Source organism: Acomys russatus, chromosome 13 (assembly GCF_903995435.1).
Source record: "Acomys russatus chromosome 13, mAcoRus1.1, whole genome shotgun sequence".
Classification (NCBI taxonomy): Eukaryota; Metazoa; Chordata; class Mammalia; order Rodentia; family Muridae; genus Acomys; species Acomys russatus.
Genome location: NC_067149.1, coordinates 64,490,008 through 64,509,913, shown reverse-complemented (window position 1 = coordinate 64,509,913; position 19,906 = coordinate 64,490,008). Strand labels below are relative to the sequence as shown.

The window sequence follows — 19,906 nt, the reverse complement described above, 5'->3', positions numbered from 1 at the left end:
GATAGGATGTCCACCCACGGACCACCTTTTAAACAATATTTGATGTTTAAAATCTGAATCCAAATGAGAAACAATGTGTCTGAAATGACAAATATCCAATATCATTTATTTTCACAATACAAACCATGAGAGCCAACAGACAGAATTCTTTCGTGTAATTGTGGGACAATTATCAGAGTTTGAAATAAAATCTATCGAAGTGTTGAATAAAAGCAAAAAAAAAAAAAAAAAATTAAGGAAATGGAAAAATGAACAAAACCAAAACTAAACAAGTAGATTAAAATAAGCTCTGTGACTATTGCTTTTAAGAAACACAGTTTCTATTAAAACTAATTTTTATTCTTTTGTGTATGGCTAAATGTGTGTGTGTGTGTGTGTGTGTGTGTGTGTGTGTGTGTGTGTGTGTGTGTGTGTGTAGAGGTGAATGCTCTATGTTTGCTTGTATGCAGGACAGAGTTTCAGATTGATGTCTTCCTATGACACTGTCCACTTTAGTTTCTGAGATCGGGTCTCTCACAGAAGCTGGAGCTCACTGGTTATAACTAGACTGGCTGGCCAGTGAACTCTTGGGATCCTCTTGTCTCCATCCAGTCCGACTGCAGTAGCAGGCATTCACCATTTTCTGATCATGTTAGGCTATTTTGTCGATGCTGACCATCTAAAATCAGGTTCGCACACTTGCCTCCCAAATACTTTACCTATTAAGCATTCTTATTTAATAACATGCCTGTTAAGCATACATATTTTAAAGTAATAGCCATGCTAAGAGTTGTCTATAGAATCTGTAATATATTTGGGTGTTAGTGTTTTATTGTTGGGAGGAGACACCATGACCACTGCAACTCTTACAAAGAAAAACATTGATTTGTGTCTGACTTCAGTTAAGAGGTTTAGTCCGTTGTCATCATGGAGGGAAACATGGCAACATGTAGGCAAACATTGCTCTGGAGAAGGAGCAGAGAGTTCTACATGTGGATCTGCAGGCAGCAGGAAGAGAGAATCCTTGAGCCTGCCTTGAGCACTTGAGACCTCAAAGCCCACCCCCTGACACATTTCCTGTAACAAGGCCATGTTTACTTCAACAAGGCTACACCTCCTAACACTGCCACTCCCTATGAGCATTTAAACCACCAGAATTCCCTAAAGAGTCAATGAACTACAATCAAGTGAGGTAAAGGAGAGTTCTTGTTATGTAGTTCCTGACCCCTGGGAAGAGACCGTAGACACAGTCCAATCATAATTAAGAAATTTATGTTTACTGCTAGCAGGACAAACTTGATATTTCCTTGAGAAAGGTGGTGAGGGAAAGACTTTAAAGAATGACAAGAAGACAGAGTGTCTGCCCAAGGAATCCAAGAGCTGTTTTGCTCTGCCTAGATGAGGTAATCAAGGCTACTTGAATGCATGCACAAGCAGGGTAAAGAAGACAAATGACAGCTAGTCATAACATGACAAGTAGATGGTTGTGGGTGTGCATTTATGTGTGTGTGGTCACAGAGTTAGACTTAGTGAGAATTTATCATGTATTAACTGGAGTCAGAGACAAATGCCTAGTAGGTACCAAGATAGTTTTCTAACTGAAAATGGATTTTTAAAAGACATCACATTCACCACTGGCTCTAGGTCACATGATTAAAATAATTTATTCACATTTATTAAGGCTAATGGTTCTTACTTTAATTGTGGTGAATACACATATGACAGAGATGTCTTTAGCATAATGAGAACTAATTTCAAGTTTATTTTTAGAAGACAACCAAAGAGAATTTGAAATGTTGAACCCTTTACTATGTTAGTAGCATTCAGTGCTTTACCAGCGCTAGATTAATACCTTACCTGAACCATACTGATTAATATTAAAACTGAGCTTTTGACGTCTTAATATAAAAAATAATATTTCAGCAGGGAAAGAAATCTAAAACTTAAAAAAAATTATACACCTTAAATCATTTTCTCAGATCTTCACAACTTACATAAACTTTGATATCATCAGATCTCTGTAACTTTCTTTTGAGCTTTTTAGTGTGTGTGTGTGTGTGTGTGTGTGTGTGTGTGTGTGTGTGTGTGTGTGCGCGCGTGCCTACCACTTTATTTCAAGAATTCTCGTCACTGGAGTCTTAGGTAGCAGCAGTCTCTTTAGCAGCCTTTCTTTCTTCCAGCATCCTCTGCTTCTGCTTTGCCAGGCGCTTTCTGGCAAAATAATAGCTCCCAAGTCAATGTAGCGGTCATGGTAGGCTTTAGCCACCTTGGTGAGCTGCTCCAATTCCTCTGCACAGTTCTGCGTTGAGCTCTCTCCTTCCCTCTGCTGACAAGCCTTAAGCCTTACCTGGATGATGTTGACTTCCTGGCCAACTTTGTAGTCCCTTCTTCTTTGCAACTCAGCCTCAAAGACACACAGGACATCACCCTCTTTGCATTCTGCAATGTCTAGCACACGACGATAATGTAGGTGACAGTAGTAGGTTCAGGTCCTGGTGTGCTATTGCTCCATAAACTCTCTCAAGACGGTCATGGGCTAGTCCATGGTGAGTTCATAGGCCTTCGTGAAGTAGGTGATGGGATTGAGGAGTGAGGTATGCTGTGAGGGAGCTGGCCTGTGGATATGGGGGTCTCAGAGTCCAGCTGACCTTCACTGTCAAACTTCCAAATCACTCCAAGTCTGGACCAGCTCCTGAGCTCTTTATCCTTAGTCTTTTACAATATGTACACTAAATCATTTTCCTAGTTCCTCATAGTCTTTATTAACTCTAATTTTTAAATCTGATTATTTACTATGACACATAGGTGTTTGGTTGATAGAAAAGCAAGTTTTTAAAATAAAGGAATAGTAAGTTTACATTGAAACCTCTTTTGTGAGTTTATATCTTTTAGTGAGAAACTTTTCAACATGGTAAACTCTCATTTACTTCTTCTTCTTCTTTTTTTTTTTTTTTTTATCATGAGGCTTAGTAGCTGTAAGCCACTCAAGGTTTTGTTTTTACTTATGAAATGGATTGACCACGCAGCTGCAGCTATCAGAGGAGGCGCTAGGTGCTTGCTGTATTTAAACTGATAAAAGCAATACTTAGCCAACAACATCATAAGAGATCTGAGAAGAATAAATTTGAACAGGTAATATAAACCCACTGGACTTTGTATCAATTAAAATGGCAGACACTTGCCTGGATAGTTACATCAGCTCTTTTGTGGTGGTCTAGTGGTCAGAGGTCATCATCAGTTTTGACAATCACACAGGATGGCATTAAGTCTTCTGCTGTCACACAGCATTAACCAGAATCTTTCTGTGCATGAGGAACTTGAGAGATTGACATACCTTAGCTAGGTAATGGGCGTTTGGGGGTAAAACAATTCTCCAGTGTCTTCCCTGTCCACAGTTTGGGAAAGGTCTTGGTGGTGGGTGAGGCATGGGGCAGTTCTTTGCCAGTGGTTAGTGTTACCACAATTCAGGTGGAGTCACATGTTCCCTATCAGATTTCTTGAAGGGGAGCTATCGTTGCCTCTAGAATCTTGCAGTTTTGTCTGTCACGGGAAGCGTTAATTATCAAGCAATTTAGATGTCACATTCCACAGTTTGCTTAGGAATCTGAGGTCCAACACTTAATATGTTAAGTATACCTAATTTTAAATAAATGTTATTTTTTTAAAAATAACTTGATTTAGGCTTAACCTTAAAAACATGTAAAGGTTAAATAAAGCTTATCCCTGAAAACGAATCCCATTTGCAGGTAGAATGAAGCACAGTTCTGAGCACATTGAAGATGAATGGCTTTCCTGTGGAGGAGGAGCATGGGAGGGAAACTGACCTTACTTTGTCTAGGCAAAGTGGGGCAATCAACTCTACAGTGGCATTTGGGCAGTCCCGCCAGTGGTTAGCATTTCCATAATCAAGGTGGATATATAACGCCTATCATCTTCTTGAGGTCATTGGAGGGTGTTACTGCTGGTATCTACGGTCTTGACATAGTCTTTTAAACTTCTTTTAAGTTTATTTATTTATTCTATTTATATACCAATAATAGTCCCCTCCCTCCTCTCCTTCCAGTTCCACACTCCCAGCCTCTTCCCCCAATAGCCCTCCCCTTCTCCTCAGAAAAAACTACATCCCCCAACCAACCTACCCCAGCACACCAAGTGGCATCGGGACTAAGCTCATTCTCACCTACTGAAGCCAGATAAGGCAGCCCTGCTAGGGGGAAGCAATTGAAAATCAGATAAAAGAGACAGCACCTGCTCAACTTACTAGGGGACCCACAGGAAGATCTGTCTATTGGTTACATATGTGTAGGGCACCTAAGTCCAGCCCGTACATGCTCTTTGGTTGCTGCTTCCAACTCTGTAAGCACCCATGAGCCTAGGTTAGTTGACCCTGTTGATCTTCTTGTGGAGTTCTTGTCCCCTTTGGATCCTTCGATCCTTCCCCCAGCTCTCCAACAGTCTTCCCCAAGCTCCGCCTAATGTTTGGCTGTGAGTCTCAGCATCTGATTTGATCTGCTGCTGGGTGGAGTCTCTCAGAGGATGGTTGTGCTACGCTCCTGTCTGTAAGCATAGCAGAGTATCATTAATGGTGTCAGGGCTTAGCGCTCTCCCATGGTGTCAGTGTCAGGTTGGGCCATAGACATTCCCTCAGTTTCTGCTCTATCTTTATCTGTGCACATCTTACAGGCAGAGTAAATTTTGAATTGAAGATTTTGTAGGTGGGTTGGTGCCGTGCCCCAGGCACTATAAGTTCTGTCTGGCTAGAAGGTTGCCTCCTCAGTCTCCATGTCTCTCTCTGCTAGGAAGTTCAGATTAGAGTCCTATTTGTATCCTCCCTGGAGCCTACTCTGTCACATGTCTCCATTTTGTCTCAGAGATACACTCACTCAGTTTCCTTTTTCTCTCCAAGCCTCTGGGCTCCCTTCCCACTCTCCCCACACCTCACCTTCTACCCTAATTTCCCTCCCCACACCCTCTCCTACCATGTTTTCTCTCTTCATCCTCTTCTGTTGTTTTCAACATCATGGAAGATTATATATAATAAATAATAGACATCTACCTGACATACGCCTTAAGTATTTTAAGCATTATTCTGGGAAACTCTTTTGTCACATCAGGGAATTGAGTTCTCCTAAAGCCTTGTATAATGAATACTATTTCAAATTTAAGGATACAGAATTTAATTCACAGTGGGATTGAACAACTATCTAAGGTCTCAAAGGTCATAAGTGGCAAAGCTAATCTATACTTCTGTAGAATATTACCATCTGCAGCAATCTGACCCTTGTAAGGTGCATGTGTCTGTGTATAAGTCCAAAGCCAGAATCTTCTGAGTGGGATCACAGTCCAATTTATTTTATGTCTCCTTTGGTAATTTCTATGCTGTTTTCTATAAGCATCACTAGAGAATTTCTCCAATGAAAAATAATGGTGGAGCTAGGGGTCTGTTATTTGAGAGTCTTGCTGCTTGACCAGGGCCTAGGAACGGGGCCCCAGCACTGGCCAGCGGACTGCACATGACACTGGCATGTGCCCTCAAACACCTGGAACTCCAGCAGGGGACGCCAAGTCATGCTTCTGGCTTCCATGACAACCTGCACACAAGTACATAGACACACAAAGAAAATAAGTCATTATAAAAACTGACAGAGTATGCAGAAGCCTTAGTTGCAGCTTTAGCACTACAGAGGGAGAGGCAGGAAAGTGGTTTTTAAGTTCAAAGTATGCTTTGTCTTCATGGTGGACTCTGTTAATCAAGGTACAGAAGGTGAGCCTGTCTTAACAAATCACAAAAATATTAAATACTGTTGGAAAATTAATCAGTGTTCGTAGAAGTAACTCTTTAATCTTAATAGAATACTATATACTTCTCAGCCAGACTAATGCTTTATCCTAAGTCCGTTTGTTAATTATTATCGAAATATTTTCATTTCACTCAGTGCATCTGGCAAGTCTCCTCATTTTTCCCCACTTTTGCTTTACCTAAACGACATTAATGAACCAGCCCAAAACCATCTTAAGTTTCTGCTCAGAGCTATTGAATTGCCAACAGGTGCTTCAAGTCACTGCCAGAATGCCCCACTGGCTGCATATATTTGGTGTCAGAGCAATGTGGCTCAGACTTCTATGTGGGGAACGAGGCTCTGAATAACTGCTGGGGATAGTCAAGGACTGGGCCGTCAGAGTTGTGGCTATACAAGCACGCCATTGTCAGCATTATGCTTCTGATCACTGTCCACTTGATGCCATGTGTCCTTCTATTTACACTTCTAATGTGTAATTTGAAAAGAGGAAATTCATAAAGCGCACCAATGTTAAAGGTGGAACTTCTTGAATTTAAAAAAAGAATTGTTTCATAAATTTCTTTCTCATGATCCTCAAATTTCATTTTTGATTGAAAAAATTTATCTACTACCACATTTAGCCTAACAATGTATTATGTAAATAACATCAGAGCTAAAAAAAAAATTATCTAGTACTGCATTTAACCAAATAATGTATTATGTAAATAAGATTGGAGCTCTGCCTTTCCAATTTAGCAGCAGTTCCTCATTAATAAAGACTCTTTTACATATTTCTTGTGTGTTAGTCACTGCACTAAAAAGCACACTCACACATGGAATCTAAAATATCACTTTGAGTAGTAAATAGGCTTGTGGTTTTTTTTGTTTTTTTTTTTTTTTTTTTTTTTTTTAAAGAATGTGGTGGGTTCTCTCTCTTCAGTGGATTTGCTGGCTGGAAGCCTCCAAACAGTTGGTCTCTTCTTTGTGGACAGACTGTGTGCTCTGAGAAGACCTGGTGACTGCTGTCTTTTAGCAGTGATGCAGAAGGAAGGGCTCCATGCATTAGATTCTTCTGCTATCTGTCATGACCTCTATTTTTGTCCCTGTACTTTCAGAAAGATAGATAATGTTTTCGTTTATATATGTCTCAACCACACAGACAGCTTGGAATTAGATCTTCAAACTTGTGCTTATTTTAGAGCATGAATGCTTAAATCATTATACTCCACCCAAACGACACAGGAGAATGGTTCTCAATAGTCTTCCCTTTGAAACTGACTGCACGGTGGATTGCAGTAGTTACCCACCCACTACCACATAATCATCCATCTCTCCCAGTAGCTTCTGAGACCTCCGGAAACCAAGCACAAACTATTCATCTTCTTATCCCTAACACCTACTATTGTGCTTGGAACTTAGTAAAGCCTTAATAAAGGTTTGTAAAATGGATGAATAATAACATATGCCATTGACAGATCCCTAGACTATCCCTATCATTTTCATCCATAGCCTATGAATATTCTTCCCTATTTACACCATGAGTAAGCTGCACCTCAGCCTATGTGGCCACATTCTGTCCCTGTGTACATTTATTTATTTACAAGAAATGTTATTTTCCCAAGAGAAGGTTAGCTTCTTAGGCATCTGAGACCCAGCATCTTTCTCTGCTGACTGAGGTATCTTAAACAATGCCACTTTCCCATAGAACAGCAAGCTTATCTTCTCCTTTGTTGAATTTTGGGCTTAATACAGTGACTGGCACATAGTCCGTGTTCAATAAGGTACTAGAGAGAACTAGTGTCATACATAGTCACTCTGGGTGACTGAGATTGGGAACTCTGGTATATGTACTAAATGTTTTATAAACTTAAAACAATTCTGGGTTACTTGTTCAGTGGACATTGTTCAGAGTATTTTCATAAATACTCTGTGGATGGTCTTGAGAAATCATACTGGAATGTTGAAGTAGATTTTCTAGAAAAATATAAAATTAGAATATTTTGATGGTCAAGAAAATATCCTAGTCTTAACACAGAAAAGAGTTTGGTGAGGCTAGTACAGTTGGATAGAGCTAAAGTAACATTTCTGTGTTACATATATTACCTATATAGAGAGGGATGTTTATACATACTATATATGTCATAAATAACTGCATATATGTCTCTGTTTAGGCATCTGGTATTTTCCTAAATCCTGCATTTTTTAACCTGAATTATTGGGTTATCCCACAGATCATAGGCTTGTTCTTTGTTTTTACTTTATTCTTTATTTTCTTTATTGAAATGATTTTATGTCTCTCCAGGCTTCTGTGAATCAGCAATGCCCTAGAACATGTTTCTCTTCTGGAAATTCCAGGGAGTTTTTGGAATTCAAAGAACACAAGAAGGAAGCCTGGTCAGACAGCCTGGGCTTCAGTGAGACAGAGGTTACTACAAACAGCAGATGTCTTCTCACTCTTAAAGGGAGCAGACTTCAAGTGAGTTCAAAGGCTTCACCTGGGTCTCATTTGCTTTTACTGAAGGAAGGAGAAGCCTTATTCTAACCACGTTGTCATTAGCTCAAGGTCACAGCCTGACAAGCTCTGAACCTATCTTTAATACCAGCAAAGGACAAGCATAGTTGTTTGTGTTGGCTTTTTCAATAGAATTCACACAAACCCAATCTTTGCTGCTGTTATTTATAAGGTCATTCAGAGTAACATAAACTTTCTAGATAATTTTATAATATTTGAGGTACTTATTAAATTGTTTCAACTCAAGAGAGACTGTGTGTATGTGTGTGAGTGTGTGTATGTCTTTCTGTTTAGTTGATGTGAATATACATGTTTGTGTGTGTGGGGGGGCTTGAGTGTATACTGTAAGTATATGTGCTGGTGCAGGTGCACATACACAGGTGTACATATTATAGGTCAGAAATCACGCTGAGTGTTTTCCTCTAGAAAGTTCAACATTATGCTTTTTGATGGCATCTTGTCTTAGCTTGGGATTTATTGCTGTGAATCATTTATTGCTGAGACACTATGACCACAATGCCCACTTCGAAAAAGGAAAATATTTAATTGGAGATGGCTTAAAGTTTTAAAGTTTAGTCCATTATCATCATGGCAGGAAGAATAAGGGATTTCAGGCAAACGTGGTGCTTAAAAAGAAGCTGAGAGCCCTACATCTTCATCCAAAGTCAACAAAAGCAGATTGTATTCCATACTGGGCTTGTGTTGAGCACAGGAGACCTCAAAGTGTCACCACCAGTCCCCAGTGAAACACTTTCTAAAACAAGGCCACACATACTCCAACTGGGTCACACATACGAACAGTGCCACTACTCTGGATGGGTGCCTTCAAATCATAAGTCTATGAGAGGGGGGGCAAACCTATTCAAATCACCATAGATCTTTTCACTGACACTGTTGCTAGTGCCAGTAGTGCCAGGTTGGAACACTGCCATTATCATGCTGTCTGGGACTCTTCCACTGTTGGGGTTACAGGCCAGTGCTCTGTATTGAGCTCCTAAGAATGCAAACTCCTCAAGATTAGAAATCAAACAACTTGCCCATGGAACCATCTCCCTAGATGTTCTGGGCAGTTTTATATCAACTTGAGACAGGCTAGAATCATTTGTGGGCCAATGGTGCAGCTTGTATACATTTTCTTGATTGATGGCTGATAGGAGACAGAGCACAGCTCACTGTAAGAGATGCCACTACTGGGGAAGAAGTCCTGGCTTCTACAAGAATTTAGGCTGAGCCAGACTGGAAGAGCAAGGCAGTAAGCAGCATTCCTCCATGGCACCTGCATTGCTTCCTGCATCCATGTTCCTGCCTTCACTTCCCTGCGCTGACTTCCCATGGTGATGAACTGTGATACAGAATTGTAAGCTAAAATAAACCTTTTCACCTGTTGCTTTTAGTCCTGCCATTTTATAAATGCAATAGAAACTCTAAGACAGCCTAGTCCTAAGACATATTCCCCTTTCTCCCTCAGATTACTCTGTACAGTTCAGTAAATAATTTAACAGCTGTTGAGTTTAATAATTTAACAACTATTCCTCTACAGAGTTGTCTCCTTAGCCTTGATATGAGGGTTTGTACCTAGTTTCATTGTATCTCACAATACCATGTTTTGTTGATATCCCTTGTAGGCCAACAATTTTTAAAAATGAAGATAAAGATGAGTGGGTCTTAGGGAGAAGAAAGCTTGAAAGGAGGGACTTGAAGGAGTTTAGGGAGAGGAAACTGTGGTCAGGATGTAATGCATGAGAGAAAACTAAAAAAAAAAAAAAAAAAAAAAAAAAAAAAAAAAAAAAAAACCCACAATTCAGCATCAGAAATGTAAAACATAGAATGACTTCTTACAATTTAGTAAATAATTTAACAACTGTCTCTTTTGTTGGAGAGACAGCAGTAGGACACGTAAAGCATAGACATCTGGAAACAAACAGAAGGACAGCATGGTAGAACCTGAGAAAAGGGTTGGGATCCATGGGGTCAGATGCTTTACCAAGATCAAGGTATGGACTGTTCCTATGAATGCACGTAAATATGATGAGTCTTTTTAAACAAGCATTGAGAATCCATGTACCGTTGCTCAGCTTACATGAAGTTGTGTGACACAAATGCCATTTTACCCAATGTGTTGTTAATTTCTTACCTTAAACAAATTGGTTTTTTATTAAGGTTATCTAACCAGAATTATTCATCTAGGTAACTTAATCAGAATGATTTAGAGGATCTTAAAGGAGAATGGGGTTTAAAATATTCTTGGTGTTCATTATGCTATGGTAGAGTTTAGTCTGAGGTCAGAAAGTAACCCAGTGCTCAGCCTTCAGGGGTTCCTGACCTCTAGGAAACAGTTCCCCTGACAGAAACACTCTGTTGATTAATATGAAATGATGACCTCACGGCCTGGTCAGACAAATATTTTCTTCAAGCTTTGGCAACAGAGCAATCATTGTTTGTAAGAAAATCATCTATTCTTTTAGCTGTTTTAGCTGTTTTCAGTATTTAAGAGACGGCTACTGTTATCATAGCTCCAAAGACATGTTTGCATCACAAAATGTGAACTTATATTAACCCAGGAAAATTGAATCCTGGCCTGGTTTCTGCAGAGTCCGTCAAACATTCCTTTCTGAGATGCTGCCTCCTAAGTCATTGCATTGAGTGTTACTTTTACTTTTATTCACATGTAGTGGAATCTATATGTTAATGTAAAAGATGCTCAAACTTAGCCCCTGGAAAATGCTTTTACCTGCAATGATGTACAAATTATTGGACCCAAAACTTCATGTTTTCCTTCAGTTCTCACATGCTTCTGGGGATCCCAGGTGCCCTGGATTCCAACCTTCTCCAGATGTTTGCCAGATGTGCCATTCTGTACAGCTTATACAACCTGTTTATACTTCACTGTTTTTCATCTAACAAGGGGAATGATAGTCTTATGTTTCAAGATTAAAACATATTTCTGAGACTTCTCTCTGTGTGGATTTGTCTCTCTGGGCCTATGTCTATCTGTCTGTGTCATCACTTTTTAGGATCATCTTCTACTTCTGATTTGTGAGAGTAGACACAGGTGCTCTTGCACACCTGCATCCCACATCTATAACACCTCCTACACCTTTAAGGTGTTTTGCCCTTCTGTATGCTGGTGTACCAAGTATTCATAGCCTTGGAGGCCAGAGAAAGGTGTTGGATCCCCCACAATTGGCGTTACAGGTATTTTCAGCCACCACATCTGTGCTGGAAACTGAACCCAGGTCCTCAGCAAGAGCAACCCAGGCTCTTAATCACAGAGCTCCATCTCCAGCTTCCAATTGTACGATAATGATGAGGATTGTGATTATTAGTTCCTATGATTGTGAAAATTTGTTGAGAAAAGTTCATTTCTGCTAAATGTCTTAATGGACATTCCTAATACTGTAGAGAGACACCATGACCACAGCCACTATTCTAAAGTGAAATATTTAATTAGTTCTGGCTTACAGTTCAGACATTTGGTTCATTACCATCATGGAAGAAACTATGGTGATCTTGGTGCTAGAGAAGGAGCCATTAGTTCTGTATCCAGTCAGCAGGCAGCAGGTAGAGAGTGACTGTGGTCTTGGCTGGGCCTTCTGATTCCCCAAAGCCCACCCCACTGAGGCACTTCCTCTACCCAGGCCAAGGTCCTAAGAGTACTACTCCCTGGTGGCCAAGCAGTCAAATTTATGAGCTTACAGTGCTGTTCCTATTGAAACCATCACAGTTATGCAGGAGTTTAAAAAGAGTCGATATTGGCATTAATGTTAAGAAAAAAGTTAAAGCCATGACTTTACAAGAGAAAATTTAGAGTAATTACTTTACAATAATCAGTTATCTTTTTTTCCTGAATTTAGAACTATCTAGAATGTTAAGGTGGTCAGATGGTCTGCATGAAAGTCCTGCTTCATACATTTAGAAACATAATCATTCAGAAAAGTTTGCTGAGACAGGGGAAAGGATGGCGTTCATGGGCTGCAGTCATGCGTACACTGTGACCTCTCAGGTGCCAAAGGTTACTTCTCACCCAGGGGCTACACAGATTGCCCTGGTTAAACTCCATAGGTAAAAGAAAACTAAACCAAACTCCTGAACCTTGAAACTTAGCTGCTAACAATAAGAGTGTGATGGGAAAGAGAGGAGAGAAAGAAAGGAGGAAAACAATAAGCAGAACATACCATGTGTGCATGAAATCACCAACAGTACATTTAATAAAAACTATTAAAGAAAAGAAGGGAAAATTTCTCAAGGGGGTTGGGGAGATATCTGGGTCAGGAAAGTAGTTGTCTTAGATGTAGGAGGGCCTGAGTTCAGTCCCCAAAGCCTGCATAAAAACTAGGCACGGAGAAAACATAACTATAATTCTAGCATGAGAGGTGGATGGAGTCAGACAGATAATTGGGGCTCACTGACCAGGAAGCTTGCCTTGTGGGTACATTCCAGGTAGGTGTGTGTCCCTATAACTAAAAAAAAAAAAAAAAAAAATGAACAAAGCTTGAGGAATTACACCTAAGGTTGCTATCTGTCTCCACATGAGCATATCCACACATGAACTCATCCCGCACAAACATACACATACTATCACAAAAAGAAAGCATGAAAAAACTTAAGAGACAAAAGGAAACCCTTAGGGCATATGAAATGACTGTTCCAAAGTAGTTTGCTTCAGACTCTTCAGTGTTGAGGTAAGAAGTGAGCAGGACTAGCTTTACATATACAGATGTTATGTAGCAGTAGACCTGAGGCAACATGGCCACTGGCTTCTTTTACTTTCTACACAGAACCAAACACTTTAGAGAAAGAACAGTGGGTTCATTACCAATTTAGCTTCCTTTTCCAAAGCACAAAAAGAATAATTGATCTTCCCAAGCTTTACATGTTGGATCTGAACTACAAAAGTAAAGTGAAAAATTAAAAAATTTGCAGTGGGAAGAGATGACGTATCTGTAAATGACATTTGAATTTAGAAGATAAATTTCTAGAGATGGAATTACACTGTACTACAAATGTAGAGTACTTTTGAGGCACACAGAACTTGGTGTTCCCATTTCTCAATTGGTTTTTTGTTTGCATATGTTTCTGCTCATGTTTATCTAAATTAATTGGTACTTGTGCCAATAAGTACTAATCTAATACAGTGTAATTTGAGCACACAGCCACCCTTTATCCTGTACCTGAGGGACTCCACAAATGTTCTGCCCTGCGTTTCTATGCTAAGAACACCACTTGGACTGCTGAGATAAAAATGGTACAGAGAATATTCAGCAAGAAAGAATAAAAAAAATCACAGGTCACTTTGCTGTGGCCATTGACTCCAGTAGTGAGAATGTAGCCTCCTGTTCCCAAGAATGAAGAAAAAAGAGAACAAAGTGTCAAACTGACCCAAACATCCAGAGATCTGTCATTCCTGCTGAGGGAGCATAGTAGGCTTGCTGCAGAAACAATGCCTGGTAAAATTCTGTGTTCTATTCTTTCCCTCTCTTAAAGAAGACACCCATAGGTGTGTCTTACATAGAACAACTCCTTATCACGACTTCATGCATTTCTGTTTGCATAAGGCACACTGACAAAAGAGCAAAGCCATACCTATTGACAAAACTCACCACCACTAAGCAACTATTCCGACTTCACTTTTCCAGAGTGAGGACACTGTGACAGACAGAGGAGAGATTACACTGTAAAGTTTCCTGCATGTTCAGGGCCTATTTAAGTTGGATACAATTATTCACCGCATGGCAGAGGCTGTTATTTTCTTTATTAATTTATTCATATGAGGTTGTTTTTTCAATTGGTGGCAGTTATGTATGTAGAGAACAACTTTCATTTTTTCTTAACTATTTTCTTCCTAGATGTTTCTGTTGGCATTAACCTGGGCATATGTATGCAAAGCACTATCAGGAGCTTATATGAATTCCATGCTCACACAGATAGAGAGACAATTTGATATCCCCACATCTATAGTTGGATTAATCAATGGGAGCTTTGAGATAGGTGAGTTATTTTTACATTACTTATTTATATATATATTAATAATATTTTGCCCTTGTTTCCTGCATTAGACTATATAATCTGACTGTTACATGCTTCCTCATGTTGACTGAGTAGCCTGGTGTGGTTTGAAGAACCTGCTTATTTAAATATTCTCATGATGGAAGCTAGTTATCACCACACAGCCTGACACAGTCTGTTTCTCCAAAGAGTGGCAGGAGATTAATGGCATTAATATGTAATTCACCATTTGACAACTTCAAGAGAAGCTAAGGTCATTTCCTTGGTATTTTAGAAGGTACATGTGGGAGCCTGGAGGAACTTGCGTTCCAACTGAGAGATCAAATGTTTCTATTACCCTCCTGTATCTGTGATGTTGATGGCTCTCCATTGCTAATCACTAGGGAAGGTGAGGGAGTTTTACTGTGTCTGAGTTCAGAAACAACCCTGCTTTTGCATGATGAACTGGGACATGCAAGTACAAAGAGTGACCAAGAGAAATATTCTTTCTATACACAAAGTGACCTAGCAGCCTTGGTGTCTCTCTTCTCTAGTTGAATCATACATTTTGCTTCCTTCACAGTGAACTTGTCTTTAATGTATTTAATCAAAACAGCAAAGAAAATCGGGATTGAGAAGAAGCTCACCCACACCGAGGATGCTCAGCCCTGTCTCCCCAGTGCTTCCTCTTGCCCCCGTGTCCTAGGCCTTCAGTGGAGTCCGGATGAATGCCTTACATGGACCCCACACAGATTCTTGCCTCATGGTCTATGCGTTAGATGCAACAAATGTGAGACATTGGTTATTCAAGGTCCTATGGGACACAGTTCTGCTAAGGTAGACAGGCTAATATGAGGAGGGAATGTTTTTCTTTTAACCAATATATACATCAGAAAAGATCCTATTCATCCAGAGGGGATATAGCCATAGATTAGAAAGATGCCCAAAGAGTTCAAACAGTGGATATCCTGGGACATACCCTTCTGCACGACAACTTCAATGACAGCCAGGATGCAATAAGAAGACAGATGTGGGGCACACGCCACTCAAAATTGTGCTAAGTATCTTCTATTTAAATAGCAGATTAGAGAGAAACAGAATTGGAAGTAATGCGAAGGCTTCATATATCTTTCAAATGTTTAAGATCACTTAGAGGTATGCTGAGTCATTAATGAAGAGTGTTTCAGTTCCTGACCTTTCCTCTGTGTACAATAAGAGTAGGGTAAGCATTCTCATCAAATTGAAAACATGTAGTTTGTAGAGAATATACTCACATACTTGGTTCTTTTCAACTCACTTTTTTACATGTCCAAAGTCAGGATAATTCTAAATAGAGCTTTAATATTCTCCAGAGTGGAAGAGAACCTTCCTTAAGTGCCACAATTGCTTTACGTCTGAAAATAATACACAAAACTTCCTAAGCACCCATCCCTGTATTGAGATGGTTGGTTGTTTTTCTTCTTCTTCTTTTTTTTTTACTATTTGATATTCATAGTCTTTATTTTTCACATCAATTTATTCACTGTCCATTCATTTATTCCCATCCTTTTAAAAAAATGTTTTATTAATTTATTCTTGTTACATCTCAATGGTTATCCCATCCCTTGTATCCTCCCATTCTTCCCTCCCTCCCATTTTCCCCTTATTTCCCTCCCCTATGACTGTTCCTGAGAGGGATTACCTCCCCCTGTATATGCACATAGGGTATCAAGTCTCTTCTTGGTAACCTGCTGTCCTTCCTCTGAGTGCCACCAGGTCTTCCCTCCAGGGGACATGGTCAAATGTGAGGCACCAGAGTACGTGAGAAAGTCATATCCCACTCTCCACTCAACTGTGGAGAATGTTCTGACCATTGGCTAGATCTGGGTAGGGGCTTAAAGTTTACTGCCTGTGTTGTCCTTGGCCTTAGTTTGAGCGGGACCCCTGGGGAGACGGTTGTTAAACAATGGACCCTAGAGTCCAAATGCTGGAGAGGCTGTTGACTAAGAGCTGCTAATACTTTACTGACACAAGCATTCTCATTCCCTCTTCCAGGAAACCTTTTGTTGATTGTATTCGTGAGTTATTTTGGAAGGAAGCTGCACAGACCTATCATGATTGGTGTTGGATGTGCAATTGTGGGCCTTGGGTGTTTCCTAATGTCTCTACCTCATTTCCTCATGGGCCGGTGAGTATTCCAGTCCTTGATGATATTTTAGATTCAACTTTCACTTACAAGAAATGAGCCCCAGAATTCCTCTTTGGGGGGAGCAAAGCTTCCCCACAGTATAGGAGGTTAATATAGAAATTAGAAGATATGGTGTCTGGTCTACAAATATGATTTGTTACTCTTGTGGTCACGGATCCATGTAGGGTCCAATCCAGTCCATTTGTCAAGTGAGGACATGAAACACCCGTTTCAAGAAGGTGAGACACATGAACAGATTCTCTGAATCTACCAACCCTTAGGCTGGGTCCTTCATCAGGGCTATTTTGATGCTTTGGTTACAGGTGGCCTACAGTTTAACCTAATTATGGGGCACCAAGAGATAGAACAATGCCAAGGCTGATTTTTATTTTCTTATATACAAAAGTAAGTTACACAGAACATAAAAAAGTGAAATTTTGTCTCGTTATCTCTTACTCCCTTTCCTGATTTCTGGGGAACGTTTTTCAGTTCTTTTTTCTGTTTGCCTGAGTCTTGGTAGTTTTTAATACCTTAGTGTTAAGTGATATAAAAAGCTACTATTTATATTTTCATGACTATAAAAAATGATTTCTACCCTAGAAATATGCTATTCTTTGTTGTAGAACTTTATTTTTAACTAGATTTAATACTTAGCCCCCCAATTTTTTTTTCATTTTCTGTACTCCACCTTCCTCTGAACTTTGACCCTCTAGGCCAGCTCAGGGACATTTTAAAGAAATTCTCCTTCACTGTTTTCCTCATCAAATTGTTTTACTTCCTTCTCTCATCTTCCTCTTCCTCCTGCCTCCCTTCTCCAGTTTTCATTCTTTCTTTCTTCTTTCTTCACTTTTCTTTTGTTCTAAGGTATTCCATCTATTTTGTGTGAATGATTATTTGGTTTCCATGGATATGCGTGTCTGGTGTGCCCAGAGATCAGAATTATAGTTAGGTGTCTTCATGCCCCTTCAGCTGCAGGTCCTTTGAACTAAACGTCTCAAAAATTTTTCCTTTGGCCAAAGCTATTTTTACAGTCTGCTGTTGTCCAGTGGGAGGCATTAGCCAGGAAAAGCAGCCAGGGCTGCAGAAGAACAAGAGAATCTGAAAAGCTCAGTTGCTAAGGCGTCAGACCTCCTCTCTGAAGGCTCAAGGTCCAAGATCACAGTTTTTCTTTGACACGTCAGTGATCAATTTCTTTTTTTTTAATTTAAACACATTTTTTATTGAAAAATAAGATAATTCATATTACATCTCATTTGCCATCCCATTCCATGCATCCTCCCTTTCCTCTCTCCCTCCCGCTTTCACCCCATTCCCCTTCCCTATGACTGTGACTGAGGCGGACCTCCTCCCCTAAATATGATGCCGGGGCCGTGATCAATTTCTAACTGTGCTGACAAGTTTCTTATCCTCTCTTCTCCTTGGTAATCTCTTCTGAGGGAGCATCCTCTTATTTTCTCCAGAATTCAGGGACTCTTCCTGTTGGCTCTCCATCTCTTTCCATTGTCTCTGGATCCTTCAAGTACAGCGGTTCTTTGTCTTTGACTTTATTGTAATAGGTTGTCCTCATGATGGCCTTGGCTATTCATATCTAAGAAGGAATAAGAACAGAGAGCTAACTGGAAATTCTGTCTGCAAGTACAACTTGATTAGTGGGAGTTGTGTGTGTGTGTGTGTGTGTGTGTGTGTGTGTGTTTCAGTAGGATGAGTCAACAGAAGATTGAGCAGAGACTGGCTGATTTTGAGCTGTCTCTGAAAGAATTCCCTGCTCTTACTACAGAGGGAGAAACTTGGCTTCCAGACAAAAGAAATGGGAATATCACCTTTTAACATGCAGAGTTAAATATTGTAATAACCCTCATTTTTGGCCTCTGTGTCCTCACTGTACCCCACTTGGAGAGATGGAGGACAAGTCTGAGGATCTAGGTATTCCATAGGTGCACTCCAAAACTCACTTGAGACTTTGTTTTTGTATCCACCTGGGTCCTACATTAGGAGTCTCTTTTTTTTGCAGATTTCCAGGGAGGCCTGGAACATAGTTTATTATTCCCAGTAGCATGGTGGTTACGCTTTTCTTACCTTCTGATTTAGTGGCCATTCAAATATTGATGCCCCAAGCTCAAAGTTTTATTGAGCTTAATTTGACTATAATTTTAATCTCTTTCTTACATTTTAAAAATTAGATATTTTGTTTGTATATGTGTGGGATGATGTGTGATGGTGTGTGTGTGTGTGTGTGTGTGTGTGTGTGTGTGTGTGTGTGTGTGTATGCATGTGTATTCTTTCCTGTGAGGTCATTCAACAACTCTGAGGAGTCTGTTTCTATTCTCTCTACCTACCCTATGGGACCTAAAGGGAATCTATGTTGTCAGGCTTGCACATAAGCATCTTAACCCATCAAGGCATCTGGTATCTTACAAGCTCATAACTCAAGGCTCATGGTGGCCTCAAACTCACTCTGTAGATAAAAAGATATTCATGAACTTCTCGTCCTGTTGCCTGCATCCATAGAGCTAGAATTACAGGCATTTCCCACCATGTCTGGTTTTAAAATGCTCAGGATCAAAGCTGAGATTGTTGCTTACCAGGCACCAGTAGCCAATTGGGCTACATATTCATATCTAAATCGCTTTATGGTTGAAGAAAGGAGCTTTTTCCTTTTATTTATTTTGAAACATTCTTATGGCCATTTTATTGTAACTGAAGAAGAAATACATATTGAATGAACAATTGAATTTTAGGTGAATAATGAACCAAATGAAAGTTATTTTATCTTCTCAGGTGTTTTTGAAGGAAACCAAAAGATTCCAGAAGAAAATTTAAAATTATTTTTACATTTTATTCAATTTGATTCTATCAATGGAAAGAAATATTAGACTATTATTGTGCTTTCTCACTTTCTGCCAAAGATGATAATTCCTTGACTCTGTCCTATTTTCATGAGTTAATGAGTAGAGACACACAGTTCACTGACCAGCTATGTGGGGACCTCCAGGAAGCTGTTCTAAGGGAAAGTTATTTTGAGTTTTGTGCTATATCATGCAGCATAGAAAGTAGAATGTTGGTAAGTATAGCTCCCTACGCATTCAGAATTCATCAGCCTGTGATTTCCTTGGTTGTCTTTCATCTAAGAAAGTCTTAGAAAGAAATCCATAATACTCTCCATTGGAGACAGACATAGAAGAACACATTTTCCTCATTTTGTATTCTACCATTTTTATTTCTAGGACAAGCTGATTCTTGGTGATTTTCTCAAGTTAAATGATCAGTTTATTAGCACTTTTGGTCCCATGACACTGTGTTGTCAGTTAGTGGATTCTGTCACCCCTCTATGATATGTGGACTTTTTTGAGACGGGCTCTAATAAAGCCCACGCTTCCCTCAAATATGCAGAGTAAATGACACTGGCTCTGAGTATCTGATTCTCCTAGTTCTACCTCTCAAGTGCTTTGGTGACAGTCATGGGACATCATATGCAATTAGTGC

General features: G+C 39.7%; 1 protein-coding gene and 1 pseudogene across 1 annotated transcript in view; one reads left to right on the top strand and one right to left on the bottom strand.

The window, feature by feature from the left end:
• Window positions 1-2,117: 2,117 nt before the first annotated feature.
• On the bottom strand, window positions 2,118-4,138 carry LOC127196924 (NADH dehydrogenase [ubiquinone] 1 beta subcomplex subunit 10-like; annotated as a pseudogene).
• Window positions 4,139-10,246: 6,108 nt separating this feature from the next.
• Window positions 10,247-19,906, top strand: part of LOC127197584 (solute carrier organic anion transporter family member 1A5-like) — a 39,185-nt gene continuing 29,525 nt past the window's right edge. Inside the window, exons 1-2 of the mRNA XM_051155531.1 lie at window positions 10,247-10,265; window positions 16,291-16,423. Of these exons, the coding sequence (XP_051011488.1) occupies window positions 10,247-10,265; window positions 16,291-16,423 (152 nt within the window). The remainder of the gene's footprint in view (window positions 10,266-16,290; window positions 16,424-19,906) is intronic.